Source organism: Trichechus manatus, unplaced genomic scaffold (genome assembly GCF_000243295.1).
Source record: "Trichechus manatus latirostris isolate Lorelei unplaced genomic scaffold, TriManLat1.0 scaffold00098, whole genome shotgun sequence".
Classification (NCBI taxonomy): Eukaryota; Metazoa; Chordata; class Mammalia; order Sirenia; family Trichechidae; genus Trichechus; species Trichechus manatus.
Window position 1 is genome coordinate 2,116,536 of NW_004444034.1, and position 24,321 is coordinate 2,140,856.

The window sequence follows — 24,321 nt, forward strand, 5'->3', positions numbered from 1 at the left end:
AATATATTATTAATAAACAGTAGATCATCTTCAAGATGGCAATGGTTCTCTTTTATTATGTAAAATGTGTTATTTAAACAAAATGCAACGCAGGAACGCCTCTTCTCATGGTTGAGGATGAGGTTTAGATTATGGAATTTTCCCATAGTTTGAGGTATCAATGACCACATTTTCGTATACAAAATATCAAAGTATCTATAAAAGTAAGAACACTGAAAAATATCTTATATTTACCTCATAAGATATCTTCTATTTTTCTGAGGTACTTCTGATGAAAAAAGTTAAATTACCACAATCCAAAAGCTAAATCCCACTCACAGTTTTAGGAACTTTTTGCTTACATTCAATCCACTTTGAAATGAGTTGATTCGTGACAGAAAGATTAATATAGAAAAAAACAGTTAAAGTCCTTACAAAGAGACAAAATGAGATATCACAAATTTAATGAATCTTCAAAACATAAAATATAATGTTCAATTTTTTAACTACTTTAACCTTTTTCAAATTGTTTTATACATGTTTAAAACATCGAAATACTCCAAGATACTTCCCACTGTCTGTGATTGCTTACACCATCTAACTTGAAATTATTAAATTTAGTAAAACTACTGCTTCTTAGAGTTACATTTACCCAGTGGCAAGTGTTATATGAAGAGATAACTGAAAATTCTGTCATGAAACAAATGTACAGGGTTCATATTCTTCTAAAATCCAGGCAACCTGCATATCAAACAAATCTATTTTAAAGATAACTATTTGAGGTTTTCTCATAAATAATAATAAAAAAAAATCACATAGCTATTTTATTACCTCCAACAGAAATTACCAGTTTTATGGTCAGTAATAAAATATAAATGGTCCAATCCGCAACCAATCATAGGAATGGCACAGGACAGGGCAGCATTTCATTCGGTTGTGCATGGGGTCACCATGAGTCGTGGCGAGTTAACCAAAAAAACCAACTCATTGCTGTCCGGTCGATTCCAACGCATAGCAACCCTACAGGACAGAGTAGAACTGACCCATAGGGTTTCCAAGGAGCAGCTACTGGATTCAAACTGCTGACCTTTTGGTTAGAGGCTGAGCTCTTAACCACTGCATCACCAGGGCTCCTCTATGAACTAAATAAATGAAAATACAGAGGGGGCTGAGTTACTCAGCATAAAATCAACAAAGCAAATCTTAAAGTAGTTACTTCATCAACATACTCTAAGCTAAAAACAAAGAAAAGGACAACCATGATCAAAATAAAACAGCCTTCCTATGGTTAAGCCATGACCCCAGGAACTTTTCCGATTAAAGGCAGAGGAAGTGGAACTGATACCAGGAAAGAGCACAGTTATAAAAAACAAGAATTAGGAGTAGAGATAAATATGCATAATTAAATAGGAATTAACTGGGAAGATGACAATTACCTAAAACAGTTAAAAACAGTAAGGACAAGAAGTAAGTAGAATTACCAAAAAATTCAAATAATTTCTCAGAACTACAGCTGGCCAGTAAGACCTTTGTTACCTGTGGGAAAGGGAGGGTGGGAGTTTCTATGTGTTTTAAATAATGATGAAGGCAAACTGTTGAGCATCAAATTGAAGATCAAAAAAAAAAAAAAAAACTGCAAAAAAATTAGGTAGCAAAGGATAGTTCAACTTTTTTGATAAATTAATTCTGACGCTTAACCAATAACATAGCAACTACTGACACCTTTTCAAAAGATGATTCCATATTTTTCAGTCAATGACTTACATGGTGTCTCTGAAACCCAACAGTTCAAAACAAAACAAAACACAAATCCATCTCAGACAGGTAACTTCAGAGGGAATGAAGCTGAACAGAGGCCAATTCTATGCTGCTTGAAAGATAAAAACTGCAGCTAGAACGTGGGGTTATACAACTTTAGACCTCTCCACAGACAAAAGCTGCAAACTCAGAATGACATTCTGCTGTACAAAGGCCGAACACCTTTTAAAGACAAAACCCCAATAAATGACAGGATGAGACAGAACTACTTCCACTGCCTTTACATGAGTGCACACCACCATCATCTCTGCTCTAGACTACTGCTATTGACTCTTAACCCATCTCACTGATTTTGTTCTTGCCGTCTGCCACTGCAAACACAATTCAATCTCCATATATAAACCAGAAGGATTTTTTTCAAAACATTAACGATCATTTTAGATCTTAATTGAAAGCATCTAATGACTCCTCATCACAGTTGGAATAAACTATCAATTCCATACCATTCCTATAGGATCTGGCCCACGTCTACCCTTGAATCATCTCCGACCAGGCTCCCCTCTGCTCCCTGCACTGTTGTAGCCACAACACTGCTTTCTTCAGTTCTGGAAAAACACCATGTCAGTGCCAGCCCCTGGTTTGCATCTCTGGTCCCTCTACCTGTGGTGCTTTGCTCTGTCCTGAGATCTTCACTTTACTGATTCTTGCACTATTCAGCTCTCACCTCTCCACTCATATAGCCATACTGCCCATCTGAACCCTTCTTTCCAGTCATGGTCACCTGCACACACTCCCATTATTTCCACAGTTGTGTCTTTGAGTGTATATGTGCGCGTTCTCACTCCACCTCACTTTAAAAACTGCCCAACCCCAACTTCCTTCTCCTACTTTCCCCATGTGTCAACTGCTACTTTTGGAATAATAGCCAAGTCTCAGCCTTTTCTAGTTCCATAAACACAGCTTTCGCTTCATAAAACCACTCAAGTCAACAATCAGCATCACACCAGTTTAGTCATAAATATTCTCTGATCTTTTCTTGAAGAGCTTACCTCTCACCTATTGAATTTCTTAGCTTTCTAATAAGATGGAAAGATGGATCATGCACTACTGTATAGGGATACAATGTCTCTTTTCATAGTGATTAGCATAGGGCTAAGCAAGTATCTTTTTCTCAGGAAATATTTTTAATAGAATAAGAATACTCTAGGACTCCCTTTCCCCAAATATTAATTCCCTTAAACCAACTGACTACTAGAAAACAGATTTTCTATGGCTAGACTATAGTGAACGAAAAGAAAATCTTGGCCAGTGGAAGGAAAGATTTTTCTCTACAAAAATCTCTACAATTCACTAATTATCTATTGAACATATGCTTCAATTTATTTTTCCAGAGGTGATGATGAAATTAATAGTAATTCATCCATCTTGTCTCAGCTACAGTCTTACAATCACAGGCAGAGACTTTATGATTATGACTTGCAAAGTTAAGCGTAGTTTATGGCCACAGATCAACAAGTCGTTAACCAGCCTGTGAGGAGACTGTGTATGTGACTTTGACCTCATTAGCATCCTAAGCAACCAACAGGGCTCTAGACAATCCATCTTGATTATAACAAGCCAAAAGGATACTAGAACAGAACATCTAAAAGTTCCAGTGTTATTCTTTTCAGTATCTTAATTCTTATTTTATTATATTAATTACACAAAACCATTTTGGTATTACTAATAAAATTATTAATAATTGTGAAAGCCATGTGTTAGAAATGGCTTCATTATTTTTGAAAATCTTTGTTCAGCATTTAGTGATACAGGGTTTCTAAGGTCATGGGTTAAATTTATTTTGATACTTTACTTTAATGGCTGTCAGGATGGAAAAGGACATCTCACACAGACACAGAATCAAATGGAAAAAGTACATTGTTGCCTATATTTAATAAGCCATAATGTTTATTTTTTGTGTCATCCACCAGTTATGTAAATATTTTTGCTGAAACTCAGATAGTAGATTTATATCTTCCCTGATATCAATCAGCTCTTCTTACAACTAACCAGAAGGTGATGCGTTTTAAAAAATTTTAACAAATCGGTTAAAAATTCTCTGAAGCTCTTCATTTAAATGACTTCTAAGCAGGTTAGAAAACTCTGTTTTCAAGTTTTTAAAGTTTATAGATATACTAACGATGTTTAAGAGGAAGACATGACTAAACAAACAATATTCTTCAGAAATCTTAACTAAACAAAAATACGAGCAAAGTATTAGAAAAAAAAATTACTATCCTGTCAGTGTTTTCTTTCCAAGCATTCCTTCTAAGCTTTCCCTTTGTTCTAAGCATAAGGCAGCAATAACTTACAAGACAACACGTTAAAAACTAACAAAAGAAGGTAAACTGAAGGGTTACTTATCATGGTTGGCTCAATTACACCTGAAAATACATGAACTTAATTGGAAATGACTAAGATTTTTAAAAATCAGTATCAGCAAATGATTCTCTTTCCATACACAAAAAAGTAACCTTAGATTTTGACATACATGTTTTAATACAAAGCACCAACACATATGTGCACACAGAACACTTCTTTAATTTTAGGAGTCTATTACTTTTAAACAGTTTCCTTAATAAACAATCTTGAGGAGGAAAAATGTTAACCAAGAGAAAACAAAAAACACTGGAGTCAAGGTTAAAAGTAGGAATGAAATGAGAACTCTTAGGATTGTACCTATCATTTCCCACATCTCCGGCAGGACAACGAAAACCCTTTACTCTCTACAAACTGTGGAAAGAAATTCACTTTCTCCACCAAGGTCATGTGTTCATATAAAACAGGTATACTAAGATGTGGCCTTCTCAAAGTCACTTCTGATTTTACCCAATAGCTCTACTTATATATCTGGTAATAAACTAAACTATAGGCATTAAAGGAGCCCTGGTGGCCCAGCGGTTAAGAGCTCGGCTGCTAACCAAAAAGGTCAGCAGTTCAGATCCACCAGCCACTCCTTAGAAACCCTATGGGGAAGTTCTACTCTGTCTTACAGGGTTGCTTTGAGTCAGAATCAACTCAACGGCAACAGGTTTGGTTTTTGGTTTGGGAGATATTAGAAAAAAAGGTCATTATCAAAGAAAGCAAAACACTGATGAAATAGTATGAGCAATTATTTTATTTTATCTGATGTTTTAAATCATAAAGCTACCAGCGGAAAAAGCTATGGTGATATTTGACTTGCCAATGCAACTCAGAGCTAATAAGCATCATGAACACTGAGGCCAATAATTACGTGTAATGGTTAAGGTTATGTGTCAGCTTGGCTAGGCCATGATTCTCAGTGGTTTGGCAGATGGTAAGCAATCATCCTCCATTTTGTGATCTGACGTGAGCAGCCAATCAGTTGAAAGTCAGTCAGTTTCCATGGAGGTGTGGCCTGTATCGGATATATATGGATGTTCTGGGAAAACTCTGACTTCCAGTTCTTGGGACATGAGCCAGCAGCCTTCCATCTGACCTGCCAATTTTGGGTTTGTCAGTTCCTGCAACCATGTGAGTCAGGAGAAGCCTCCAGCCTGACACCTGACTGATTTGGGACTTGCCAGCCTCCACAAGTGCATAAGCCATTTCCTTGAAATAAATCTCCCTATATACATTTCATATACATATGATTAACTGATTTTGCTCCTCTAGAGAACCAAACCAAAGACACTTGGTACTGACAGTGGTTCTAGGGGAACAAAAGCACAGGGATGTTTTCTGAATTGGATCTCAAGTCTGGCTAGCTTTAAAGGTGCTGAAGACTCTGCCTCCAGTAGTAAAGAGGGCACTGCTATTCCATGGTGAGGGGTGGCAATAGAAATATGCAAAATATCACCACCAATGGACAAATATTTGTGAGAGACAAGGCTCTGGGTGACTCTGTATTTGAGACTTTTCTACAATTTTGTCAGAATCAGAAGTCTAAGGAAGCTGGTTGGTCGGTCTTGCTTTTGCTAGACAAAATGGTAAAAGAAAGAGACGAGCTCAGGGCTTCAGAATCACAGCTCAAGCGCCACCTAAAAGACCTAGAAGTTGCCACTTATGCCGTGAAAAAAAGCCTCATTTCTTGTAGTAACAGAACTGGTATTGCTGAAAACCAAACCCAGAGTCTTACCGTAAGAGTGGATGAATTACAATGACAAATGAATTCCAACTCTTGAGTGGCATCTAAAGTTAAAGTGAAGGTACTGACTGGGAAGAAACAGGGTCCTGAAACTTGGGATGGGGACGTACGGGCAGATAATCAGGAAGCTGGGGATACTGAACCCCTAAATTCTGTTGAATCCTGCCAACAGAACTGGCTCTTTTACTCCCATCTGATTACTCCATCTTTGTCTGCTAAGCAATCCTCCCCAGTAAAACCATTATCCTTTCTTCCCCTATATGATAAGATTAACCCAGCTGTGTCTGAAATCTTTTTCTGAGATATCGCCTGGGGTGGCATCTGAGGCATTGCCTGGGGCATTGCCTGAGGTAGATGCCTTGTAAGACAATGCTGAATGTACCCAAGACCCACGCCCACCATCCATTTTTGCTTCTAGACCTATAACGAGACTTCCAACGAACCCCAAGAGATGAAATACACAGTGTGACCCATGAGGAGGTATGCTACACTACACTCCAAAAGAACTGCTTGATTTTTTAAATATATACAAACAGAAACCTGAAGAATATGTGTGGGAACGGCTATTAAGGAAAGGAAAATGGTGCAAGGAACATAAAGTTGGATCAGCGTGAGTTTATTGATATGGGCCCACTAAGCACAAATTCTTCATTCAATGTTTCGGCTGGAGAGGTTAGAAAAGGATTTAATAGTTTATTTGGTTGGCTCACTGAAGCACAGATTACATGGTGGCCTACACTAAAGCAAGCTGAAATGCCAGACCTGCCTTGGTATATTGTAGAAGGTATCCAAAGGCTTAGGGAAATTGTCATGTTAGAGTTATTTATCAGGTTGGACCCAGAGACCCACCCATGGAGTGCCCAGAGGACACACCTTTCACTACAACGGTGAGGAATATATTTATGAAGGGAGCTCCGCATCCTTGGAGACTCCTGTGATTGCTATTTTATGTAAGTCAGATTTGACAGTGGGAACTGCCCTAACTGAATTAAGACACTTAACTACAGTGGGGCTGAATGGCCCCATGGTGGTAGGGGCCAAGTGGTGGCACTTAACTGACAAAAGACAAAGTGGTCATGGTTACCATAATGGACAGCAGAGTCAAAACAGTTATCAGAATAATCTAACTCCTACATATTTATGGCATTGGCTACTTAGTCATGATGTCCCTAGGAGTGAAACAGATGGGAAATCTACTAAATATTTACTTGATCTGTACAAGCAGAAGAATTCTAGGTCAAGTGAATGGCAGTCTAACTCGAATCTCCAGAATAGAGAGTTACAGCCCCTCAATCAATTCCCAGACTTGAGCGGGTTTACAGACCCACAACCCCTTGAATGAAAGGGAGGCAGGGTCCCCTTGAGGAAGGACCCCACTACAGTGCCAAAAATTTATACTGTTAATCTTTCTCCTAGTCTTCCCCAGAGGAATCTACAGCCTTTTATGAGAGTGACTGTTCATTGGGGAAAACGAAATCATCAGAGTTTTTGTGTATTATTGGACACTGGGTCTGAACTGACACTAATTCTAGAAGACCCAAAATGTCACTGTGGCCCACCTGTCAGAGTAGGGGTGTACGGAAGTCAGGTTATTAATGGAGTCTTAGATCAGGTCCATCTCACAATGGGCCCAGTGGATCCCCGAACCCATCCTGTAGTGATTTCCCCAGTTCCAGAATGCATAATTGGAAGAGACATACTCAGCAACTGGAAGAATCCCCACAATGGATCCCTGACATGTGGAGTAAGGGCCATTATGGTAGGGAAGGCCAAGTGGAAGTCATTACAACTGCCCATATCTAGAAAAATAGTAAGTCAAAAGCAATACTGGATTTCTGGAGGGATTGCAGAGATTACTGCCACCATCAAGAATCTAAAGGATGCAGGGGTGGTGATTCCTATCACATCCCCATTTAACTTGCCTATCTGGCCTGTGCAAAAAACAGATGGGTCTTAGAGAATTACAATGGATTATCATAAACTTAATGAGGTGATGACTTCAATTGCAGCTGCTGTTCCAGATAGTTTCATTGCTTGAGCACATTGATATATCTCTTGGTACCTGGTACACAGTTACTGATCTGGCTAATGCCTTTTTCTCTATAACTGTTTCAAAGGACCATCAAAAGCAGTTTGCCTTCAGCAGGCAAAGCCAGCAATATACCTTCACTGTTTTACCTCAGAGGCATTATCAATTCTCCAGTTCTAAGTCATAATTTTATCCACAGGGAACTTGATCACCTTTCCCTTCCGCAAAACGTCAAACTTGTCCAATTACATTGATGGAATTATGAGGACTGGATCTAGTAAGGAAGAAATATCAATGACTCTAGACTAACTGGTAAGACATTTGCATGCCAGAGGGTGGGAAATCAACCCGACAAAAATTAAAGTGCCTTCCACCTCAGTGAAATTTCTAGGGGTCCAGTGATGTGGGGCATGTCAAGATATTCCTCCTAAAATGAAGGATAAATTGTTGCATCTGGCCCTTCCTACAACTAAAAAGGAGGCACAACAACTAGTGGGCTTTTCTGAATTTTGGAGGCAACATAGCCCTCCTTTGAGTGTACTACTCTGGCCTACCTATTAAGTGACTCAAAAAGCTGCTAGTTTTGAGTGATGCCCAGAACAAGAGAAGGCTCTGCAACAGGTTCAGGCTGCTGTGCAAGCTGCTCTGCCACTTGAACCATATGATCCAGCTGATCCAAGGGTGCTTTAAGTGTCAGTGGCAGATAGAGATGCTGTCTGGAGTCCTCGGCAGGCCCCTATTGTTGAATCACAGTGTAGACCCTTGGGATTTTGGAACAAAGCCCTGCCATCTTCTGTGGAATAAATAGTCTCCTTCTGAGAAACAGCTTTTGGCTTGTTACTCGGCCTAAGTAGAGACTGAATGCTTAGCCGTGGGCCACCAAGTCAGCTGAACTGTAGCCTGAACTGCCCGTTATGAACTGGGTATTTTCTGACCCACAGAATCATAAAGTTGGACATTCATGGCAGCATTTCATCATTAAACGGAAGTGGTAGATACGAGATCAGGCTCGAGTAGGACCTGAAGACAAAGTAAGTTGCATAAGGAGGTGGCCCAAATGCCCACGGTCTCTGCTCCTGTCACATTACCTTCCATCTCCCAGTCTGCACCTATGGTCTTCTGGGGTGTTGCCTATGATCAGTAGACTCAGGAAGAGAAAACTCGTGCCTGGTTTACATATGGCTCTACACGATATGCAGGCATCACCCAAAAGTGGACAGCAGCAGCCCTACAGCCCCTTTCCGGGACGTTCCTGAAGGGCAGTGGTGAAGGGAAATCTTCCCAATGGGCAGAACTTCAAGCAGTGCACCTGGTCACTCACTTTGCTTGAAAGGAGAAATAGCCAGATGTGTGACTGTATACTGACTCATGAGCTGTGGCCAATGGTTTTGCTAGATGGTCAGGAACTTGCAAGGAACACGACTGGAAAACTGACTGCAAGAAGGTATGGCAATGAGGTCTGTGGATAGTGCTCTCTGAATAGGCCAAAAAGTGAAGATATTTGTGTCTCATATGAATGCTCACCAAACGGTGACCTCGGCAGAGGAGAAATTTAACAATCAAGTGGATAGGATGATATATTCTGTGGAAGGCAGTCATTCTCTTTCCCCAGTTACTCCTGTTATTGCCCAATGAGCTTATGAACAAAGTGGTCATGGTGGCAGGGATGGGGGTTACACATGGACTTAGTAACATGAACTTCCACTCACCATAGCCAACTTGGCTACAGCCACTACTAAGTGTCCAATATGCCAGCAGCAGAGACCAGCATTGAGTCCCATATGGTACCATTACTCAGGGTGATCAGACAGGAACTTGGCAGGTTGATTACACTGTACTGTTTCCATCATGGAAAGGACAGCATTTCGTTCTTACCGGGATAGACACTTACTCTGGGTTTGCCTTTCCTGTACACCATGCTTCTACCAAAACTAACATCCATGGACTTACTGAATGCCTGATCAACAGTCATGGTATCCTACACAGCATTGCCTTGGATCAAGAACTCACTTCACAGCAAATGAAGTACAATGGGCCCATGCTCATGGAATTCACTGTTCTAACCATGCCCTCCATCATCCTGAAGCAGCTGGCCTTGACAGAAATATGGAATGGCCTTATAAAGACACAATTACAGTGCCAGCTAGGTGGCAATACTTGTCAGGGTTGGGGGAATATTCTCTAGAAGGCTCTATATGCTCTAAACCAGCATCCAATTTATGGTGCTGATTCTCCCACAGCCAGGATTCATGGATCCAGGAATCAAAGGGTGAAAATGGGAATGGCACTACTAACTATTACCCCTAGTACCCATGCACAAGATTTTTGCCTCCTATCCCCACGACTCTATTCTCTGTGGGTCTAGAGGTCTTAGTTACAAAGGGAGGAATGCTCCCACCAGGAAACACAACTGATTTCACTAAGCTGGAAGTTAAGAACGCCAGCTGGCCACTTTGGGCTCCTCATGCCTCTGGATCAACAGGCAAAGAAGGGAATTACCGTATTGGCTAGTGTGGTTGATCCTGATTACTAAGGGAAAACCAGACTGATATTACATAATGGCGGTAAAGAAGAGTACGTCTGGAATACAGGAAATCCATTAGAACATCTCTTGGTACTACCATGCCCTGTGAATAAAGTCAATGGAAAACTACAGCAACCTAATTCTGACAAGACTGCTAATGGCCCAGACCCTTCAGGAATGAAGGTTTGGATCTCCTCACCAGGAAAAGAACCATGACCAGCTGAGGTACTTGCTGAGGGCAAAAGAGAACACAGAATGGATGGCAGAAGAAGGTAGTTCTAAATACCAGTTAGGACCACGTGACCAGTTGCAGAAATGAGGACTGTAATTATTACAGGTATTTCTTCCTTGTTTTATTATACATGTATGTATATAATATCTTTGTTTTCTTCCCTACCTTATTCCATCATTTATTACAAAATATAAGATGTAAATGGGACTAATGCCTTTTCAGTTGCACATGTGTTATTTGTATCATGTTAGATGCAAGCATGACTTTGTAATTGTCTTCATTTAGAGATTATGTACGGTTTAAGGAGATGTATAGGTGCTAAATTGATAACAGGTGGACTATGGTGGTTAACGTGATGTGTCAACTTGGCTAGGCCATGATTCTCAGTGGTTTGGCAGATATTATGTAATCATCCTCCATTTTGTGATCTGATGTGAGCAGCCAATCACTTGAAGGCCAATGAGCTGAAAAACAATTATTTGAAAGACATTCAGTTGAAAGACAATCAGTTTCCTTGTAGGTGTGGCCTGCATCCAATACATATGGATGTTCTGGGAAAGCTCTCTCATCATCCTTTGTGGTGGATGTATCACTTTTGTGTGGCCTTTCTAGCTATGGTTTTATAACTCCCACCCAAGTGATCGCGTGGGACTGTAGAAATACGGTTATTGTGGCCCACCAAGGGCATTGGTCAGTTTTGCCATCCCACTGGGCTTGGAAAGAGCCATCCCAGAGAGGTAGGAAAGAGAAGATCCCATCACCACCAAGGAAGGAGAGTCAAGAGCAGAGAGTGTCCTTTGGATCCAGGATTACTGTGCTGAGAAGTCCCTGGAACCAGGAGACTGAGAGAGAGAGCTGTAACACTGAGACAGCAAGAAGTGGTGGCAGAGAAACAGCAGCAGGAGAGAATAGCAGGAGAGGCCAGCAGGAGACAGTGTGGTGGGCTTCCCAGCCCACAGAGCTAGAAATCTGATTGCCTTTGTGCAGGAGGCTTGCTGGCAGAATGGGATGCCTCTAAGCACTTATCAGCAGAGCTAAAAGAACTTTGTAACACTTGTCTGAGCAGGGCAGAGGCCGAGGGCCAGGGAGAGGGCCCGCCTGCAAGCAAGGCTAGAAAGAGGCTGTCCTGATGGAAGAACTATATCTTGAGCATTCCTAAACCTGAACTGTAACCTGTTACTTCCCTAATAAGTCCCATACTCGTGAGTATTGCCTGTGAGTTCTGTGTGGCCATTGCAATGAATTATCAAACCCAACACAGAAGTAGAGAGTGCTGTGGGAGGGACAGCTGGTGTCAGAATTGGTAAAGATGGCGGAGAGAGGAGGCATGTCTGACCTCGGCTTCATAGGAATCAGCCTTGGACTGTTGATCTTGATTCTCCTTCCTCCTTGTAAAGTTAGAGGAAGTGAGACACCGCCTCAGCACCATTTTTACATCCTCTGACCTCTGGTTCTTGAGATGTGAGCCAGCAGCCCGCTGCCTGACCTACACATCTTGGGATCTGCCATCTCCCACAACCCCGTGAGCCAGCAGCCTTCATCCTGAGCTGCCGACTTTGGGTTTGTCACCCCCTGCAACCATGGTGTCAGGAGAAACCTGCAGCCTGACGCCTGACCTATGGGTTTGAGACTTGCCAGCCTCCACGACTGCATGAGCCATTTACTTGAGATAAATCTCTCAGGTAAATCTTATATATACGATTCACTGCTTTTGCTCCTCTAGAGAACCCAGCCGAAGTCATCAAGTAAGGAAATAAGACAAGAATCAATACCACTAAAAGGGAAGTAATTTGCTAGATAGCCTATAATTAGCCTCTGAATCTTACAGTAGAGAATATTATTGAGGCAAATAGCTTAGAAAGATTTAAAAAGGGATTAGTCATTCACCTAAGGAATAAGACCAGTATCTGGTTACCTGAGCCAGGAAAAAGAAGGGGGAAAAGAAAAAGCCACGTCATAAAAGCAATATATCCCCTCTGCTTCAAGATACAGTGATTCTCAACCAGGAAGAAATTTCTGAGTACAACCTATACACTTCTGGAAATTTAAATAGTTACCTATTCAAATAGAGTCCCTGGGTGGCACAAATGGTTAAGCGCTCAACAACTAGCCAAAAGGTTCGTGGTTCAAACCCACCCACAGGCTCCTTGGAAGACAGGCCCAGTGATTGCTTCGGAAAGGTCACAGCCTTGAAAACCTTATGCAGCAGTTCCACTCTGCACAGATGAGGACACTATGTGCCAGAATCCATTCAATGGCAACTAACAACAACAACATAAAATGGTTACAAATACAAGAAGAGACTAACCAAACAATGAAATCTCCCAAACAAACTAGAATGCCACAAACAATAAAAATCCAACAGTGGGTCAAGTTAACAAATGTAACTTGTTGGGTAGTTAATTCTAAGGTGTTATAAATGTAATATTATTAATACATAGACTATGCCAAGATTATAAAAAGTTCTGCTACATCAATTCTTTTTATTCATAAAGACAGTCTTGATTTTGTAAAATAGTATTTTTAACCACCAGTGAAGCTAAAGCTTTGATGTAAGGAAATTAGATGATACAGGATAATTTAAGTGGTGTTAATAACCAAAATAATTAGAAGCCAACCCTGATCTTGAGATATTTCAGTTACAATGGAATTATCTAAAATATTGAGTTTTAAAAGAGAACAGCCTTTATGTAAGCTTTATTTAAAACTAAGTGAATTTTTATTATTATTATTTATTATACAAGAATAAAGTACATGACACTAGAGAACTGGACTTTCTGTTAACACAGAACTAAAACCATTCCTGAAGCCAACGCTTCAGACAAAGATTAGACTGGAGTATAAAACATAAAATAATACTCCTGAAGAGTGTGCTTCTCAGTTCAAGTAGACACACGAGTCTAAACCAGCAGCTCCTGTCCAGAGGTGGGATGAGAAGGCAGAAAGGAATAGGAGCTGGTTGAATGGACACGGGAAACCCGGGGTGGAAAGGGGGAGTGTGCTGTCACATTAAAGGGACTGCAACTAGGAACCAGGGTCACATAACAATATATGTATAAATTTTTATATGAAAAACTAACTTGAGCTGTAAATTTCACCTAAAGTACAATAATAAAAAAAAAAAGAATAAAGTACAAAGAAACATAGCATCAAAGAACATTAATCAATAAAGAGGTCTCTGAGAGCATTCACAGAAGGACTGATACAGTCTGGAGACTTCAGAAAGGCTGAGATCTGAAGGATGAGGAGAAATTAACCCAGAAAAGCACACTATGGCTGGAGGCAAGAGCACTAGAGTGAGGGAAGAAGGGACAGAAGAGGAGAGCAGAGGCCCAACCTTATCAATAGTTTTATGAACAGAGCAACAGGAAGGTCTTAAGGGACTTTAAGCAAGATAATGAAATGCTGAGACTTTCATTTGGAAATGTCACTCTGGCTGTTCATTCCAACAATTTATACACTGATACCACCAATCTCTAGTGCATTAATTATTTATGGAATAAATAAATAAATCCACTTCACAAATACTTATTTCATGCCTACAATATACCAAGAACTTGGAAATTAATCATCAAAAAGATTAGTAAGGTCTCTATCTGCATTAAGCTTTACAGTCTAATGGGTGTACAGAGTAGGAAACTGGCAATTTAAATACAGTAAGAAGTATGTTACAGTAAGTACAGAGGATTACCAAAGAATATAAAAAGGATGCTTAATCCACATATGAGGGTCAAGAAGAATTTTCACAGGAAGAAATGTCTAAACTGAGACTAGAAGAATGAATGGGAGTGAAAGAGGCAAAGAGAGAGCTGGGGGAGCATGGAGAGAGACAGTTCCCCTAAGACAGAGCCTCATGTCACCATAAGCAAAGGCTTATTAAGAGAGTCATGGGAATTTCAAGGAACAGAAACACGTTTAATATGGCTGTAAGCTTAGAGGGTACTTGATGGGAAACAAAGGTTAGAAAGGCAAACAGGAGCCAGATCACTCAGGGACATGTAAACTATGTCAGAAAGTTTAGCTTCTATTCTAAGTGCAAGAGGCAGACCTCAAAAGGCCCATGCTGGGAAGTGCCAAGTTCAGTCATGCATTTTATGAGGAACCCTCTGGCTGCAGTGCAGAGGACAGACTAGAGATGGTCAAGACTGGAACTCTGGGACCAAGGAGGAAGCTGTTGATGGGATCCAGGAAAGAAATGGTGAAGCCTAGGCAAAGGAAATAACAGCAGAAATGAAGAAAAGGAGGGAAGAATAGAGAAATATTTTTAGGAGGTAGGACTGAAAGGCCTTGGTGATTAATTAAATGAAGAAGGTGAGGAAGAGGAAGAACCCAATGATGACGCTCAAGCCGATGACCTGAGTAAAACTCACGGAAACAGAGAACCCCAGAGGAGGAACAAGGCTCTGGGGGTATGTGAGGGAAGAAGAAAGAGGGACTTAGTTTTGAGAAGTTACATTTCAGGTGGCTGTGAGTGGGACATCCAAGTGGAAATGTCCAGGTAAGAGATGGGCATGTGGTACTGAAAGTAAGAAGAGTGATCTGGGTTAGAGACAAGCATTGGGAAGTCAATAGTAAGTAAGTGTTACTTGAAACCATGGGAATAGATGAGATGGCCCCACTAATAGTATATAAAGTGAGAAGCAAAAAGGACTTTGAATAGGAACGTAAGGACACCCCATCCATTAAGAGATGGTAAAATAAGTTAAAGCTGCAATAAAAACAAATAACAATTGGCAGAGAGTTACGCATATTCTCCTGGATGTGCTGCCATTAAAACTTAGCGGTGAGTCAAATTATCACTTTTCTAAACTGAATTCCTCTTTATTTTCTTACATGAAGATCAGAGGCTGAGTATGGTAAAAATCTTTCACTGGATCTAAGTCTGGGTGAGAGCCTTCTACTTACTCAAAACATGTAATTACTTTTCTCCTCCTTCTTGGATCGGAGGACTTCTGATTTTGTATAGTAAAGATATTAATTTAAAGGAAAAAGAAAATAAGCATACTTAGCTTAAAAATAAAATAATACTTTTTTAAGACTGTAAAAAGGCCATGGGTTTTAGAGCCTAGAAGACCTGGATTTAAATCCTACCTTGCCATTTTCTACTTATGTGACTTTGGGCAAGTTACTTAACCTCTTTAACCTTGAGTTTCTTCATGTAGCATAATACTACCTGCAGGGCAGGAATGGAGTTGTTGAAAACCTGCTCTTCCACATCCTCTTTTCCAGTTCTCTCTAGTACTCACTCAATCAGAAAGCCAATACCACTACTGCCAATTAAAACAGCATTGGTCAGTGGCATCACTAGGGTTGGTATCATCTAGCGCAGTAACTCATGGTGTCACTCCCCCACACAGGGTGGGTGGGGCTGGCTTCCCGCAACTCCTCCTCACTCCCATTAACCAAGGCAGAGACCCTCCTCTCTGCCTAACTGGCAGGTGGTGGGAGGGAGGACTGATGAGTTACTACACTGTGTGACAGGTGACACCAACAACCCTAGTAATGCCACTACTTTTGCAGCCTGTCCCCCAATGCCACTAACTCTGGGGTCACCTCCCTAGTGATAGCACTGGCATTGTCTACTCAACATTCCTTCAGGAACGTCTAACTGGCATTTCAAACTTAGCATGCACCTCTGATTCTCCCTAAACCTACTCCTACTACAGTAAAAACAAAAAACCAAACCCATTGCTGTCAAGTCAATTTCAACTCTTAGTGACCCTACAGGACAGAGCAGAACTGCCCCAGAGGGTTTCCAAGGAGTGGCTGGTGGATTTGAATTGCCAACCTTTTGGTTAGCAGCTGTATCTCTTAACCACTGCACCACCAGGGCTCCCCTTCTATAGTATCCCTCATCTTATTAAATGGCAATTCCATTTTTCTAATTGCTTGGGCCCAAAACCTAAGTTTATCCTTGACTCGTTTTCTCTTATCCCACATCCAATCACCAGCAAATTCTGTCAGCTCTATCTTCACAATATAGTCAAAATTCAACCACTGCAAAACATATTTGCCTCTATTGTTCTGGTCTGAACTATATCATCTCTCCTCTAGATTACTGCCATAGTTTCCTATAGTTTCCTAACTGTTTTTATTTCCGCTCTTGCCTCCTACAGTACACTCACCACAAAGACAAAGTAATCTCTTCTAAAGATTAAGTCATGTCTGGTTCCTCCTCTGCTCAAAGCCTTCTTAGAGCTTCGAATCGCACTCAGAGGCAACAAAACTCCTTATAGCCTTAAAGTCCAATGCAACTGGCTTATCCCACTCTTCCTGCCCCAACGTGGTGGTCTTCTTCTTACCTATGCCCTAACTCATTCCCTGTGCTTCAGTCACATGGATCTCCTTGCCATTCCTGAACATCCCAAGCATGCTCTGCCTCTGGAACATTATATTTGCTATTCTGCTATATATCCTCATGGCTTGTCCCTCACTACCGACATAAAGGTCTCTGCTCAAAAGTCACCCTGTAAAACAAACCCTCCCTGAGAACACCCCAAAACACTATAAATATATAAAGAACAACTCTACCCCCAGTATTTCTTATCTCTCTTCCTTTGTTTCTCATTCTTCATGGTCCTTATTATCTCCTAATATATTAAATAATTTATTTTATTGTCCATCTCCTCTCCAGCTGACTTAGATAAACTTCATAAAGCTAGGGGCTTTACTGGTTTTGTTCCTTGTAACCCCAACACTACAAGAATATCTGAAAAATTAACAGGTATTTAATATGTAAATGAATTAAAGTTAAATAATAAAATGTGAGTAAAAATGCTCACAAGATAGCAGATGTTCAATAAATGCTTGCTGTTATTATTTCTGGAAACTTAGAAATTCAAGTGTAATTACTTCAGAATTGATGGGGCAAATAGTACTAATAAAGTTAAAAGAGAATGAAATAAGCTGAGGGTTATCTTCCCATAGACACTGAATTTCTATTTTAAGACAGAACTTGATTTGTGAGGGTTCACTCAGTTATAAAACTTTCCGACAAAGTGAATTTGAACAAAATAAACAATTAAAAAAATAAATAACTTTAAATATTTGCCATGTTGTCATGAATGATGCAAAACAAACTGAGCAAAATTATGTTTTCTTTTAAGTAAAAGTAGTAAATATTTTAAAGAATTACATTTACTATTAATAGTCTATTTCCAACCATTGGAAAGAGCTCTTAGAAATATGTGTATTAAGAAATAATTAATGGACTGATGTATTCCTTTAAATTAAACATACTATAAGGAATTATGCTTGAGAAAACATTTGCCGGTGTCACAGGAATAGTTTAACAACAACCTTCCAGAGAGGAAGCAGAAAAGAGAACAACTTAAAGAAAAGCTTATCAACACCACCAGATAAAGCTAGGACAAAATATTGATAACAAGGCTCTAAGACAGCCCCTTGAGGGTATTTAATGCATTTACAGAGTATCCCTAGCACACTTGTGGTGTTAGATACACAGGTACCCAACAAATGTTAAATGCATTAAATGCATAAGTGATACACTAATAAATGAATAAATTAATTATACGAAATTACCACTCAGGTATCTGTCTATATTGTCCATCATAAACTCTTAACAGAAAGTGGGAAGTTCAGCTTTCATTGCTCTCCTTTTTATGTCCTTTACATTAGGAGATCAGGAGTAAGGAAGAGCTTTCAAGTATAAAAGCTGAGCTCTACTGGAGGAGGAAAACAATCACCACTCTAAAGGTCTCAGTTGACACCTCAGGTAAGTACTTAAATGTTATTTGAGATCTTTTAGGCAGTGGAGCACAATGCACAGTTTCTCCATGTAGCCTCATCTCCAGACAGCTGAAGGGGAAGGGAAGGGAAGCACCCATGTGGTATCTGGACATGGTCCTGCTGCCCCCAGGCTTAGCACTCAAGAGGGGATTCCTTTGCAGAAATAAAATACCAGTTGAAATCAGATTTCAATTCTCCAAGAGGACTGGTTTAATAAAAACCTCACAGAGAGGAAGCAGAAAAAACAGTGATTCAGTGCCCAGGAGAAGGAGAAAATAAAAAAATAAATTATTAAAGAGAAATGAAGTAGAAGAGGAAAACAAGGAGATGAGTCAATAAGAATTAAAAGCAAATGTTACCACACGCCCCCCCCCCATAAATACAAATATCTAAAATCTGTGTGTATACTACACAAAAGAATATGCTTATATATTTCTTAATTCTCACTTTTCAAATTTGTAAAATGACTTTAAAACAGATCTCAGTTTCATGTTATTCTTTACATTTTTTACAGCTACCACAATCACACTTGGCATGACAGGATTATGTAAAGTCATCCGTGAGAAGACAACGGAGTGAAAACCCCATATTGAACCCTAAGGAACAGTTCTCCTCTGTACACATGGGGTCTCCATGAGTCAGAATCAACTCTATGGCAACTATCGACAACAACATTGAACAGAAAGTTTTCTAAAAACATTCAGGTTGCTGTAAGGATTAAAAGGAAAAAAAATTGTTATACCTTTACCTATGAAAGTCTAAATGACTCAGAGATTAATAGGATACAAAAGGTGTACCCCTCAATCACTGATTCTAGGGTGACTAGTAGATAGTCATTTTAGGATATTAACCATCCTAGCAGCTGTTTTGCTCACAATCTGTAGAAATGTTGCTTGCCTCTATTAATACCCTTTGACAGGTGTGTACATTCCAATTTATATTCATCTGCCAATTCGTAGCACTTTTAAGCAGAGTGGTGAAAGCCACAGCGGCTGTTACCTTAGAAAGCCCCTTACAGTGCCCAACTCTCTCCTTTCTTCATCTAATGTACAAAATAGCAATACTTTGTATTTGTAACAGATTTTCCTACCTAAAACCAAAATCACAAAGATATCTGTGGAGAATTTCTGAAATGTCTGCAATATCACTCTATGAAACAAAGAAGGCAGCAGATAATCTTCCTTTCTAGGAAACTGCAATAAAGGTCAAATCAGATAAGAAGGTCCACAAAGTCTTAAAAGCTTGCAAGTGGCCACCTAAGATGCATCAATTGGTCCCAACCACCTGGAATAAAGGAGAATGAATAACACCAAAGACACAAGGAAAGTATTAGCCCAAGAGACAGAAAGGGCTACATAAACCAGAGACTTCATCAGCCTGAGACCAGAAAAACTAGATGGTGCCCGGCTACCACCAATGACCACCCTGACAGGGAACACAACAGAGGGTCCCTGATGGAGCAGGAGAAAGGTGGGGGGCAGAACTCAAATTCTAGTAAGATCAGACTTAATGGTCTGAGACTGGAGGAACCCCAGAAAGCATGGCCCCTGGATTCTCTATCAACCCAGAACTAAAACAATTTCCGAGGCCAACTCTTCAGACAGGGATTGGACTGGACTGTGGGACATAAAGTGATACTTGTGAGGAGTGTGCCTCTTAGCTCAAGTGGATACTAAATGGGCAGCTTCTGTCCGGAGGTGAGATGGGCAGGCAGAGAGGGTTAGGAGCTGACTGAATGGACATGCAGAATCAGGGTGGAAAGAAGGAATGTGCTGTTACAGTATGGGGAGAGCAATTAGAGTCACATAACAATGTATGTATAAATTTTTGTACGGGGGAAAAAAAATAAAAAGCAGGTCAGAAAACAAAAACAAAAACAAAAAAAAGAAGGTCCACATTTATGAGGGTTCAGTGACCCATAGGCGATTGCAGATATCACTGGGACTGTGTGCTTTAGCTATATTCACATATGCAACATAGGTCGCTGGGAAATGTGCTTCTAAAATTTATACCAAGGATTTATTTACTAAGGCTATATAAGCTAATGTAACTTCCAGTGTCCGTCCTGGTACTCTATAGCCTCTAAGTCAACACTTGCTATCACAGCAAAGAGGTATAATCTATCAGTTCAAACTTTTGCCAAGGCAATCAGAAACTGGATGGTACCTTTTGCACTGGAAAGTCATTTCACTAAGAAGGGTTGGTTCCTCGAAGCCACAGTCACATCAATAACTGGAGAAGGAAGAATTATGTTTTGAAAAATAAAACTATTGTTTTTAAACCACAGTACAGAGGTATTAATTCACTAACAAATGCTGCTATGCCTGTACTTAAATACTGATGACACCTACCCAATGGCCTTTGCCACACATTCAGTCCATGGCACTAATGGAAGGAGACTTATTATTCACAAATCCTGTCTTCCAACTTAATATCGTCTTTCAAAGAAATCAGCAGCATCTCTTTTTAGAAGAATTTATTTCAACCAGGCAATATTCCAATTCACATTTAATATGCATTTTTAAAGCTTGCATAAAATGCTTAATTGGGACTCTGCTTTATTTTCTTAAATGATGTTAAATAATCACCAAGTATCTGGCACAAACTCAAAACAAATAGTAAACAAACAAACAAAAAACTCACTAATACCTCTTTATTTCAAATATATCGTTTTATTTTAAAAGGTCTCAAAAGCCCTGCAACTTCAGGCTTGACAGATTTACTTTTGTCAAACCTAAGAAACCTTCTAAAAAATAAAGCACTAACTATTCCCTTTTGAACTGGTTCAGTAAGGCAGCAAAACCACCATGCAGCTTGATTTTGTTTTGCTTTAGAACTGGTGGGTTATGACAGCTCATAGTCTGCAATTACATTTCACTGAAGAAACTGAGGCACAGAGAGGTTAAATGACATGGGAACACATGCAAGCAGGAAAGGAGATGGCAAGTGGAGTGGGGTGGGGGCAAGACTCAACTTCACAATGGGTGGTCAGAAAAGCCCACATGGGTGACATCTGAATACAGAACTGAAGGGAGGAGGGGAAGGGGACATCCAGGGGATATTGCAGGAATAGGGAACAGCAAGTGCAAAAGCCCTGAGGTAGAAACATGCCCATATGAATGACTCATCTTTTTTTGTTACTATTTTAAATAGTGTATATTTTTCTTTATTAGAGTTTCTGTCAAATAATTTGGAAGAAGGCCAGGAACAGACAAACATAAATCCTGCAGCTAAGCTTTAGATACTGTTAGTTCAGAGGCGTTTGTAGTGGTTATGCATTGAAGTGACCACTTGACTCACGTCACCCCCCCCCCCGTTCCTTCTCTTCTCCATTAGAGATCAAAATATTGACTGCCTAAAACTATCTTGGTTTAAATAAAAATGTTTTAGGGAAAAGGCCCACTTTAAGAAAAGCAAATTGCAGGGCAGGGTACCCCAACCCACGATGACTACCTCCCCTGAACTTCTAAAATCACCTTATTTGTATCCAGCATTTGACCTTAAGTGCTACCTAGCATGGTTATTGTGTTTACATCTCATCATAGGCTACTTTGTATTGTTCTTGTGTACACATCCCCTCTCACAGTGGTTTCCTTGGAGTAGGGCCCATGTGGTGGTAATGTCTGAATACCACCACAGGGCTTTGCACAATGAAGATACCAATAAATATTTGTTTGATGGTGACGTCATAAAAACTACCACAATGAGCAGCAGACATTCCTCCTGTTTTAACTAAGAATCAGTAAGTATAAGTTTGTGGATAAGGCATGAAAGAGACATCACAGTCTCTCACAAGCGTTTGGATAATTTCAAGTTTTTTAGCCAAATTACTGTTTGTGTAACACTCCACTCTAAGTTTCCTTTGCGTTTTCAGTTGGGCACAGTACACGCTTTCAGTCTAGACCCAGGCATGGATTAGCCACAAAATACTGAGGAAGAGTGCTGGGTATATCCCTGTTCAGTTGCCTTTAGTCAATCTTACTAAACACGTACTACGTGAAAGGTACTCAACATCAAACTACCAGAAAAGGGAATTATGAGACAGTGTCCCCACAGTCTAGCAAGACAGACAGACATATAAGGAACAACTCCAGTGCACATAAAATACATAGAAGTATTCTGAAAGTACGTAAGCAGTGGCCTGGGGAGCAAGGGGTGGGGTCTGAGGTAAAGCTACACAGAAGAGCTGGCACCTGAACAGACAGGATTTTGAAAGAGGAATAGGCCTAGGACAATCAGACATGGGATCAAAGGCCATTTCAGATTGTGCAAAACACTGGCAGAGACGTAACAGATGGAATGCATTCACCGTAAGTGAAGGAAGGCTGGTCTTACTGCACTCTTAAACTTTCCAAGAAAAGAAAAAAAACTTTCAAATAGGAGGCTGAGGAAAAAAACTTTCACTAGCCACCAACGCTTGTTTTGTTAAATCTCTTAGGTTCACTTTGCTTTGTTTTGCTCTATTTTGTTTCCCTGTTAAAATAAATAAATAAATAAAGTACTGTGCTGGCTTACAACTTCAGAGAAGAAAAGTACTTCAACTTTACTGTGGAAAAAGAAACTGAACAGTGGGCCAAGGAAAAAATCAATCAAAAAAAAAAAAGTACCCTCTCCTGGAATAAATAAATGGTGCAAAATAAAACTGCGGATATCATGGATCTGAAATATAAATTTCAACCCTCCACCAACTCAATAAATATTTACTATATGCCCACTATTTGTTAGTCTCTAAGATAACACACCAATGAGGCACTCTCATTGCTCTCCTTTTGAGTAAGCTCGTTTGCAAATCTACTAAAGGAAATAAGTAGAGGACAATCATTGTACCCTGTTCCTTCCACCGCGCCAACCAAAGCCTGAAGCTACAAGAAGTTAAATTCCAGTCAAGAGAACCAGTGAGGACAAAACACACTTAAGTAATAACTATTACAACAACCACAACTGAATTGTGAGAAACCGACAGACGTCCACAGTAAGGGTGTCTCAACATCTCTTCCTGTGGGCAGGGAGCTCTCAAGAAGGATTTTCTTTCCAGCGATTTGGGATGGCAAATGAGGAACAGAAGGGGGTGAAGTTACCTGGGAGCTCAGGTAGACTCTGAGGCACTCCTCGCACACGGCCTTCTTGCAGCAGGGCAAGGGCTTGATGGGCTTGTCTTCCAGGCACACCCGGCACATCAGCACCATGATGGGCGCAAAGGAATCCCCTACCCCGCCCAGGCCAGAGTAGGGTGGAGCTCCCAATAGGCTGGGCACGGAGAATGGTTCGGATGCCAGGTAGAACTCCAGCTCGATGCTGCCGCCGTCGGGGGAGAGGGGATCGGTTGGAATGGACAGCCGGGGGCTAGGGAAGGAGGAGAGGGGGCTGGAAGGACTAGGCACCGGCGCTGGAGCCCGAGGTGGCGACGCGGATGGCGAGAGCTGCTCGGTAGTGGGGGCCTCCGGCAGGTCGTTCTCCACGCAGTACACCGAACAGAAGACGTGTCTCTTGGCTGGCGGTGGATGCCGCTGGCCCAGCACGTCCAGCACCAGCCCGTCGGGGAGCCCGGCGCGGATCCTGGGCTCTGGCTCCTCGCTTGGGGGCGCCTCATGCTGTTCATCCTCTCCCTCTGTTCGGTCCCCAGCTTCCTCCTCCTCCTCCAACTGCTGCTGCAAACTCTGGGGGTTAAGGGGCCCGGTGAGTGCCAGTCCCGCGGGCTGCCACGCTGCTTGGCTCTTCCTGCAGCCGGGAGCCCCCCGGCTCCTCGCGGGCTCCGGAGCGCTCGTGTCCGTGCAGCCCGAGTTGCTTCCGCAGCCGCTGCCGCTCGGCTCCGCGGAGTCAGCGCGCAACCTGGGTGCCCCGGCGCTGTCCCCCCGCGGTCGTGGGGGCTCGGGGTGCCCCGCGGCATCGCCAGCGGAGACCCG

The 24,321-nt window shown here is 41.1% G+C and overlaps 1 protein-coding gene across 1 annotated transcript in view; it reads right to left on the reverse strand.

Annotated features, from left to right (window-relative positions):
* The window catches only part of RNF217 (ring finger protein 217), a 175,667-nt gene that overhangs the window by 123,593 nt on the left and 27,753 nt on the right, over positions 1–24,321 (reverse strand). The window contains exon 2 of the mRNA XM_012557380.2: positions 23,497–24,316. Within this exon, the coding sequence (XP_012412834.1) occupies positions 23,497–24,316 (820 nt within the window). The remainder of the gene's footprint in view (positions 1–23,496; positions 24,317–24,321) is intronic.